This window comes from Macadamia integrifolia, chromosome 4 (genome assembly GCF_013358625.1).
Source record: "Macadamia integrifolia cultivar HAES 741 chromosome 4, SCU_Mint_v3, whole genome shotgun sequence".
Classification (NCBI taxonomy): domain Eukaryota; kingdom Viridiplantae; phylum Streptophyta; class Magnoliopsida; order Proteales; family Proteaceae; genus Macadamia; species Macadamia integrifolia.
This window is the reverse complement of record NC_056560.1, coordinates 12,059,710-12,069,700: the sequence shown is the minus strand read 5'-3', so window position 1 is coordinate 12,069,700 and position 9,991 is coordinate 12,059,710. Positions and strand designations below refer to the sequence as shown.

Below are 9,991 nucleotides of genomic sequence, written 5' to 3'. Positions count from 1 at the left end.
CCCTAGTAGAAGTTTTGTTTTCATTTTTCTATGATTGAAGGGGAAAGACAGATATTGATGTACAAAGATATGTAAATTCATAACTTTTAGCCATTGTTTAGTGCTTAATGAGAAATTTAATATTTTTTTTAGCTTTTTATTAATGTTGTGTTTTATTATAAATGATTAGAGTAGATTGTGATGAATGTGAACAAATTGAAATAAAGATATAAGAATTAGAGGTTAGAGTAGGTTCAGTAATAGGTCCAATTTGCCTGGAAAACCTTGTTTTGTCAGGTCTATGGTAATGTGATATGTCCTGGGACTAGTCAACCCAAAATTGAAAATGAACAGTTTTTTTTTTTTTTTTTCTTGTTCCCTCATCATACAATAATTCATAACGAAAAGTTGACAAATATGTTCTAGTCCCTTATGTGATATCCCAGCCTAACACAACGCACAAGTGGAGGAGATGTGCAGCTTATGAAAAAGATCCCCAATCGGAAGGCCATAAGACAAGGCACTCCAAGTGATGAAGTTGTGGCGGGGAAGGTGATCAGAGAATCAAACAATCTCAAACCAAGGAACCCTAATTCATAGCAATTGATTTTATAACGTGTGACCTACTTTCAATTGGCATAAAAACTCTACTTAGGTTTCTTAGATTTGGTTCATATTTTAAAGCTTCTCACTATGTGCATAGCTCTATCTCCGTAAAGTTTTCTATTTATTTTGCTACTATTGATTTTTTTTTTTTTCCCTTTGGGGGGGGGAGAGGGGCGAGGGTTCTTGTAGAGATCAACAAGGTCTTTTTCGGGAGCTCAATTATACCATTTGGTGACCCAATCTGGCTCTGTTTTGGTTACTATATTGATGTATTGATAACTATTTAAATCTAGTATATTTTTCTGATATTTTAAATGAAGAGGAATACTGCTATATTATATTATCTAGGAGAGAGTTTCTCTTTACCCAGGGTAAAGATATTCCATGCCAATTAATGGTCATACTTTCTCCTCTTCCTCCCTTATTGTACGAAGTGTTGAAACTATCATTGAGTGTCCAAACCAACAACAAAAGAGATGATAAGTGAAGAAAAATCTCCATACTGGGAATCTGGGACATCACTATAGCTCTGAACACCTTATTAGACCATTCTAAGGTTTTCCAAGGGCCGGTTTTCAATCTTATTCCTGCTGTAAAGAGCCTTTTTCTCTTCGATACCAAAAACTCTTGACCCCAAACATAATCACTAATGGTGATTGTATGATATTTCATAATATCATCTCTTACTCGTTCTTTTGTCACTGAAAGCCTTATTAACAACGTAGATCACCGGGGAAAAACAATGTCACCAATTTTTTTTTTTAAATGGAAGAAACAAGAACACACATAAGATATAGTGGCACATACAAACTCTACACCAAAAATCCTAATTCTATCATCTCTAGCCTTCACAGCCATAGCATTAACACAACATATACAGTAATCCAAAATTTCCTTCCAAGTAACTAACTTAAAACATTTCAATATACTTTCAATGTTAAAACAAAATATGAAATAGCTCCAATGGCCATTTACTTGGATCGCTCTTTGAGAATAAACATCATCAGCTCCCTAGAGTCTGTCTTCACTCACCTCTATGGATTCATACCCCAATACTCTTCCTTCTTCAAGACCATGGAGAAGTGTAGTTGCAGTGTCACACAAACTTGGATAAATATGCTCTGGGTCATGTATTTCACAGAAGTATGTTTTGGCTCATTCAATAATTTGCACAGAGATGAGACTCATGTTGTGATTTCCACCACACAGAAGATGGGCAGTGGCAATGGCAATGGCAATGGCAATGGCGATGGAATGGAAATGGATTTTGTGGATGCCATGTCAAATAATTCGTGGCCAACAACAAAATTCTGAATCAACCCTTAATAGGCCTTTCGTATGTACAAGAAATTTCAAAGTACAGGCCCTCCAAATCATATATGGTTAAAATGTTGAAGAGACAAAACACCGTTGCTAACCAGAACAACCTGCAATATTGATGAGGAGAAGCAACAATGTTCACCCACAAATATCTCAGGGACTTCAAAAACTCCTAAAGTACATAATGTCATTTTTGTAGTACTTCGTTGTAAGATATATCCTATATATCTCAAATTTTTTTTTTTTTTACCAAAATGATATGGCATATGAACACAGATAAGGTACATGATTTCAATCATTTCGTTTCGCAATTCGGCTCATTTCGGCAAAAAAAAAAAAAACAAATACACTACTTGATCTAAATTTCGGCCATCTCGGTCATTTTATTTCACTAATTTCTGCTACTTCAGCCATTAACCCTCTAAAATGACCAAACGAAATATATGGAAAAAAATACACTAGCCTCACAACGTCAGAAATTTGTACGACGATTCACATAGATTGATTCTAGTAAGATAACGTTAAATGTCAGAAATTTAAATGAAGACTCACAGACACGGATTTCAATCAAGTCACCGAGTAGAATTTTAATTGCCACTTCCCTGAATCGTACATAGAGCAAAGAAATTCTTTTATCAAAGATCAAGTTGTCAGTTGAGCGGCCCATTTCAACTTGCAAAGAGCAAAGAATTAAGAATTTTTTTTATTAAAGATCAAACTGTCACGAGCGTAACAACAATTTGAATACATCCTAAATTGTCTAACTCATCTCTAAAGCAGCTTCATTAATGGAATCATCTCATTTACATGTATTCAACCTCACATATAAAACAGATATAAGAAACCCAGCTTCTCCAAGTAGAATACCAAAATCCCTCCAGATAATCCAAAGCTTGAAAGTCCCTTGCAGCTAGACCGAGACCCACAGCTGCGATACATCTTCCTAAAACAGCCAACAGAAACACACACCAATAACACCTCTTTTGAAGCCACTTAAAAAAGCCTTCATTCTTGTAGCAAATTACTAAAATTTCTTTTATGAGCCTAACCAAAATGCAAGAACATTGATGTCATTCCTTCCGATGTTAGTAACCAATTCTCATCGCAACAAGTGCATGTACCAACCTGTCATGCGTAAATCCAAATAAATACTGCATAAGAAGGGAGATAAACTTGAATTTGGGGAAAGACTAGAAATTAGATTAAAAAAAAAAAGTTTTTAAATCTTCCCAACTCTGATGGTATGATCCAAAAAAAGACTCAAGGCAACCTGATTGAGATGAACAAGGCCAAGCATTGGAATGATTCACTCAAGCTGATTTTTGGTACGCTCATCTTTCCAGAAAGTATTAAGATGGTTGCAATATCATTTACAAAATAACAGATAAGTAAGTTCAGACAGAGACCTGCAAAGTTTTTGAATAGAATCTTTTGCAAGCATAAAGAGAGACAGATTTGCAAGCTTTTCTAAACAAAGATGAGGCATTATAATTCAAGAGAATAAATAATAGAGCTAGAACAATGTACATTGTCATTAACAGTTTCTTCTGTAGCTCAATATTTCCACAACATGATGAAACTTGATTTAAAGCAAAACTTGGGCCAGGAGAAAGAAACAAGCCGAGCAGGAAATCCTGGAAGTGACGCTTGGAATATGACATCAAGAAAATACTTTCAAATGTAATAACAACTCAAATTGAGTTTACCCACCCATCTGTCACCAGTTTTCACTCTCCAAGGAAAGAGCAACAAGAAACACATTCAGTGGGGAAATTATTTTCTGCACAAGATTTTTTGAAGCAATTGATCCAAACTTATGGAAGCACTCCTTGATCTAAAGTATGCCTTTTTAAGATCCAACAATAATAGCCTTTTAACCATCTCTGAGGTTTCAATAATTTTAGATTTCGGAAAAGTGTTCTTAACAAATTAAGACAAAAGATAACACAATGCATGAAAATACTTGTGACATGCTACACATATATGGACTGGGCATTCTGAACAACTCAAAAGAGTTATTCTCATCAGAACCCAATTCAGATCTTTCTACACACCATTCCTTAGCCATGCTCTGTCATTCTGGTAATGAAATTGAACCACCAGTTTGAGCATGGAGGGCCCTCTCAAGTTCATATACTTCATTCTAGTCGTGTTCCTCTAGTACAAGGAGTTGAGGCATTAAAGCTCTTTGACATTCGATATGCATCAGAGAGAAAAGCAGAGACAACAGGCTCTCTTGTAATATTCCGCCCAGACAACACCTGCAAAATGAAAATATTACTGCTTCATCCATAAAAGAACATATTCTCTAAAAGCTCAGTCAGTAATAGGGATTATCCCATGTTGGAGAGAGAGAGAGAGAGAGAGAGAGAGAGAGAGAGATTCTGATTTCTTACCTCAGTTGCAGAGTCCGATGACTCTACGGTGTCAGCAATATCTGAATGGTCCGCTTTTTTTCTTCTTCTTTTTTTTTTTCCACATATAGTTGTCTAACTATTGGATATTTGCCATAGGAAATGAATGTGTTGTACATTATGCAGCATATAGAAATATCTTCCCAATTTGATATCATAGCCAACTTCATCACCTTCCATGTTCTAAATTTATGAAATAAATTCTAATGCTCAATCAGTTCAAATAATTGCATAACTAGATATGTATCATAATATAATTTTTGACTGACCTACAATGATGAAATCAATTAAGCTGTGTTCATAGGAAGCATTCTTGGCATAAAAGCCAAAATTACCACTCAGATGTTCTGTCAAACTCAAGTTTCTAAAGCTTTTTGAGGTGCTTGAGCCCAATTCATCTAATAGCTCCCTAGTGCAGAAGTTAGATTCAGATCGACCACAGCCCTAACTAAAACCAGTTAAGCTCATTGCCACCTCTACTTACAATCCCTTGGTCCAGCTCTGACAATGACCAGGCTGTGTGGTTGAAATCATAAGTGTATCACATCACTAGGAAGTTCTATGGCTCCCTTAACTAAAAAATGAGACAAGTAAATTACATTTAGGTCATTGTCACAAAAAATGCTTCATAAAATGCAGATGCAACTAATGCACCAAAAGGCTGCATTCTATGATCAGAAACTTGAGATTGGAATCTTTTAGTACAAACTGATAGGATTAAGTGACTCAACTGCCAACGGAAATTCACGATTGAGTGTCAATTTTTCTTTTCTTTCCATCTAAATTTTATAGGACTAGTGAAATAAGGTATGAATCAAACATAGCCCGATTTGACTATACTAAATGGGTTAATTCGCGCACCAAAAAAAAGGGTTAATTCGAGCATTAATCAGAGTTTGAGCTATGAGATTATGGGCCAAGCATTTAATTCACAAATAAAGATTTATTAAAAACAATAGCTGGCCTATGGGAGAACATCAAAAGGAAATAACATTACAGGGAACTACTGTCTACTTACAAAGAATGTGCCTCAAGCTCATCAGCCAATGAGTTTGCTGACCTATATGTCCAAGTGAAAGAAAATTTCCCTTGAGCTGAGAGTATCCTGCCTCTTATTATAAGAGGGAGATCTCAAAGGTATTTTTTTCTACCGTCTTGGAGCCACTGAATCACCAACTGAAATCCCTTTCCACATAGACCTTAAGCCACCCATTCTTAAGGAAATCTCCAATTCTTGAATAATTTCCCTGAGCTCAGCAGAAACTGAATCAGCCACACCACTGGGTCCAAAAATACAAGGAGAATCTGCTATCATGGTTGCAAAAACACCCCCAGTACCTGCTGGACCCAGATTGCCAATTTACTCAGTCCAGTTGAAAACAAGTTATCAATAGCCAACCCTAAACACAGGATAAGCTGCCTTGGAGAAATAAAAAGAGAAGAGGGTAACATGTATGCTGGTTTTTTAGTTGGGCTTAACCAAATTAGCCAAATTTACCATCATTGGCTTGTATCAATGTTTTAAAACCCAAACAATGCACAGAACCAATAAAGTCCTCGGGTCGGCCTAACCCTGTTCTACAGGTACAACTTTCTTTTAATATTATTTATGGATAACCAATTATAGTTTTCATATATTTTTTGAGGACAACTCATATGCTACGTTACAGTAAACCTAAGGACTCATCTATGAACTATTTCTCATTGTATTTAGATTAATTACCTTCAAGTTAGTTGGAATTTTCAAAGTTTTAGAAGTTAGAACTACTAAATCTACCATTTATCAATATTAAGGACCGTTTATAAACTTTTCAAGGCATAATTCATTATTAATAAGAGCTATTAATACCAAAAAGATGAGCACAAGAAGTCATAGGACTTGTTTCACCAAAAAAAGGTAAGCTTGGATTTTGGTTAATCAACCAAGTCAAAAAAATTGTTCCTTCTGTTGCTAATAGTTGAATTCAAATGCATTATGTAATCATTGTAGAACAAAACAAAAGGACAAGAATCAAGCGTAGAGTTCCCCCCATAAAAGAAAATATTTTGGTGCCAGATAAAAAAAATTAGGAATGTAATTCACGTGACTAGATAAGTGATGTAGCTTTATGGATATCTAATGTGTGGCGCTCAAGAGTTTTCATTACCTGGAATGTATCTTCAACTCAGTAAGAGTGTACTACCCCTTGATTTCAACTTTGATTCCAAACCAAAAAATTTCAACCCTGACAGAACCAAACTTGCTGTCTTTTTTTTCATGTGGTCAATAAGTAACTCATCATATACGATCATATCTGATTCTCTTAGAAGGCCACGCTCTTTCATATGTACAAATACCTTTCTTCCTTCCTCTAAAGTGCCCCGCTTGCACATACCATAGATAACAGCAGAATATATGATATCATCTGGTGGAAATCCCTGTTGCATCATTTCATTCAGTACTTCTATCACCTTATCAGCATTACCTGACTTACAAGCATGGAGAATGGTAAGAGTGTATTTGAACTCCATGGGCCCACTCGTTACACTTGCTAAGCAGTCACGGACTAACAAAAGTGCTGCATCAATCTCTCCAATTTTGCAGAGCCCTTTGACAAGAGATATGTAGGCAACCATAGTGGGAACACCAGATATTTCGTTCATCTTATTATAGCATACGCTTGCCTCCTTGAGATCTCCAATTTCTACGAAGCATGGAATTATGGTGCTATATGTAGATGAGTCAGGTCTAACATCTGAATTTTTCATCTCATTGAAGAGTGATAATGCTTCTTTGATGTCCCCTCTGCTGTGAAGAGCCCCAATAAGGATATTGTAAATTGCAACACTGGAATATCCTTTTTCTTTCAAGTCTTTAAACACTTGTAAAGCTGTCAGTTCTCTGTCCCCCTTTTCAACCAAGAATGAGAAGAACTTGGGAAGATCATGAATGACTGGAGATCCCAAGTTCAGCATCTGCTCGAGCAATTGACAGAAGTCATTCATTCTGGTTTGCTCTGCCAAAGCCACCAAGATGGGATTTATAGTAACAAAGTCAGGACTAAGACCCTCCTGAGCTGTGATTTGGAAAAGCTTGTAAGCCTTGTCAACCTGGTTCACATTACATAAACCTTTTATCAAAGAATTGTATATTGAAAGATCAGCCCGATAGCCAGAGTCCATTAAATCTTTCAGCAAGTCACATGCCAAACCAACCCTCCTATTTGCCACAAATGCTTCAATCAATGAACCATAGACAGCCCTGTCTATCAAATAACCCTTCTCTCTCATCTCCTTAAAAAGCTCATAACCTTTATCAGCCTCATTCCCCTTGCACAAACCTGTGATCAAAGTGGTGTAAGCCATAACATCGGGTTCAACCCCATCCCCACACATTTCCTCCCAAACCCTTAAACATCCGTCAAGATTTCCCTCTGAAACCAAAACCCGGATCATTGCCGTGTAAGCAAACACATCTGGCTTGCACAAATTCCCCTTCATCCGACCCAAAAGCTCAAAAACCTCATCAGCCCTCCCTGCTTTACACAACCCTTTAATCAGGATCATATAAGTGACATTCTCTTCCACTAACCCATCCTCTTTAAAATCCTCATAAACAGACAATGCCAAATCCAAATGGTCCGTTTTTACAAGTGCATCCATGATCCTGTTGTAAAGGAATACTCTAGGTTTGACTCCAAATTTCTTCATTTTTTCATAAACATAGTAAACCCGAAGACCACGGCCGGCGTCAGAGTGCATCCTAATCAAAATTTCAAATTGTTTCTCACTAGGTTGCTTTCCTTGCATGTTCATGAGCTCGGGCAATTGATCAGCTGCCCGAAATTGGTTTGTTCGATTCAAGCAATAAGCAAATGCATTGTATGAAGCAAAATTATGTTGGTAACCCTTCTGCTTACCTGCCCAGTGGAAAAACTTTGAGGAGATCCTTGGATCAGATTGGACCTTTAGAACTTCAGCAACGAGCTGAGGAGTGACTCTCCGAAGCTTACTGAGATCAGTGATGACAGACGGTCCCCAATGTTTGTTTCTATGGAAGGAATCACAGATATATCTAGCAATTGGAGAGAGGGTCTGAGCAATTGAGAAGAATTTCTCAGATGGGGTTTTTGTTGGTGGGGTTGATAGGGATCCAGGAGAATTGGGGTCCCATTTCTGTAGGTCGAATGAGGTAGAAGAAGGGTTTGATTGGGTTTTAGACTGGTTAAAACTATTAGGGTTTGAGGTTTTGCGATTGGAGAAGATTCCACCACGGACAGTTGGTCGATTCTGAGATGGTTTGCGGTGGCCATAGAAGAAGTAGAATTTTTTGCTGGTGTTGGTGGCGAGAGGGCGGATCTCAGGTGGCATTTCAGGGTTTGTTGATGTACTTCCTCAATGTTCATCACTGATTCAAACTCTGAGTACTGTCATTGAATCTCTGGTCCTCTGCTTTACTCTGTCATCTGGATAGTGTAGTGAATCTAGTTAAATAAACAAATTTACATGGAATTAATAACGGAGAGACTGCACCTTATGATCCGAGATTGGTTTCTTCGGAATCGGCCAGAGACTGGAGTTTCAGAACATTAGATCAAGAAGAAGAGACCAACAGCTAATTGTGAACTCTGATACTCTTCTGATTGGTTTCTTCGGAATCGGCCAGAGACCGGAGTTTCTCACACTTCTTCTAGACTCGTGTTCTTTTCCGAGTCCAAAAGGGATTTAATATGTGAATTTTGATACTATCAAAATTAAGAGGTCAAGAGTTCAACTCTCTTTTGGGGCACATTACCCTATTGACATAGTTATAATTTATAAGTCAGCGTATGTTTAAAAAAAGCATATGGATCAATAAGAAGGTTTGCGAGAGCATTTACATTATAGGACAACATGGTTTTTTTGCACCTATTTCTTGAACAATGGTATTATAATTCTAAAACTCAAAATGGATTGGTTAAGATGGATCCACTTGTAAGGCATACGGATAAAATGATTACAAAAAACTATTTATATTAAAAAACAAGGATAAATCTATCAAATGCAGTCCGATATAAGGTGATCCAGATTAATTTGGCCTTAATCAATCCCAAGACTAATCCTGAGTTTTAAAACCTTGAATGGTAATTTGGTATAGTATGCATAAAACACAATGAGCTTGTATTGAATAAATCCTAAGTACAAATCTTATTAGAGAAAAGAAGGTTGTTAGGTTGTGTGGAGTCTGTGCTAGACAAATGGAGTGCAAAATAACCCCCTCCCCCAGTGAAATGAAATTTTCCATTCTTGTTGAATGTCTTCGTGCAGGCTCTCATTGGCACTTGAACCGATGCAGGGACCATGCAATAACTACATTTTGTAGAGAATTTCTCATTTACACCCTTAAGTTGACAAAATAATTTGTAACATCTATTTTGGGGTGGAGGTTGGCAAAAACATCCTCTGCAGTGAGTACAGTGATGCAGTGAGCATCGGACAGTTGAGAGGACCTCAAGACATGTGCCAGAATGCTCTCAGCCATTAGATGCTCGCTGCAGAGGATAATCACTCTCGAGATTGGGCAAGTTGCTAGGTTTTTTGGAGCTACCAACTCAACAAGTGGGGGGCTTGGATGAGTGGGGTTCCTAAAGGAGAGGAGAAACACAAACAGAGTGCTGGGCAATGGAGTAGCACAGTTGGTGAGCAACGAACTT

The 9,991-nt window shown here is 37.3% G+C and overlaps 1 protein-coding gene across 8 annotated transcripts; it reads right to left on the bottom strand.

Annotated features, from left to right (window-relative positions):
• Positions 1–2,578: 2,578 nt before the first annotated feature.
• LOC122076752 (pentatricopeptide repeat-containing protein At4g20740) lies at positions 2,579–9,004 on the bottom strand. 8 transcript variants are annotated; one of them, XR_006139577.1, is made up of 3 exons: positions 6,467–9,004; positions 5,338–5,657; positions 2,579–4,502 (listed from the first exon to the last, which is right to left on the bottom strand). XR_006139577.1 is itself a non-coding variant. In XM_042642260.1 (3 exons), exon 2 carries the CDS (start codon positions 8,667–8,669, stop codon positions 6,480–6,482), a length of 2,190 nt encoding a protein of 729 aa, XP_042498194.1. In that variant the 5' UTR covers positions 8,670–8,764; positions 8,832–9,004; the 3' UTR covers positions 3,772–5,657; positions 6,467–6,479. The 8 variants fall into 8 exon arrangements, 5 of the variants coding, with proteins under 5 accessions (XP_042498195.1, XP_042498196.1, XP_042498197.1 ...); XR_006139578.1 differs by having other exon boundaries at positions 2,579–4,166; XR_006139579.1 differs by having other exon boundaries at positions 2,579–3,030.
• Positions 9,005–9,991: the final 987 nt, after the last annotated feature.

Excerpts from the sequence above, each read along its gene's own strand:
- LOC122076752 (XM_042642261.1), bottom strand. The coding sequence starts at position 8,669 with ATGCCACCTGAGATCCGCCCTCTCGCCACCAACACCAGCAAAAAATTC.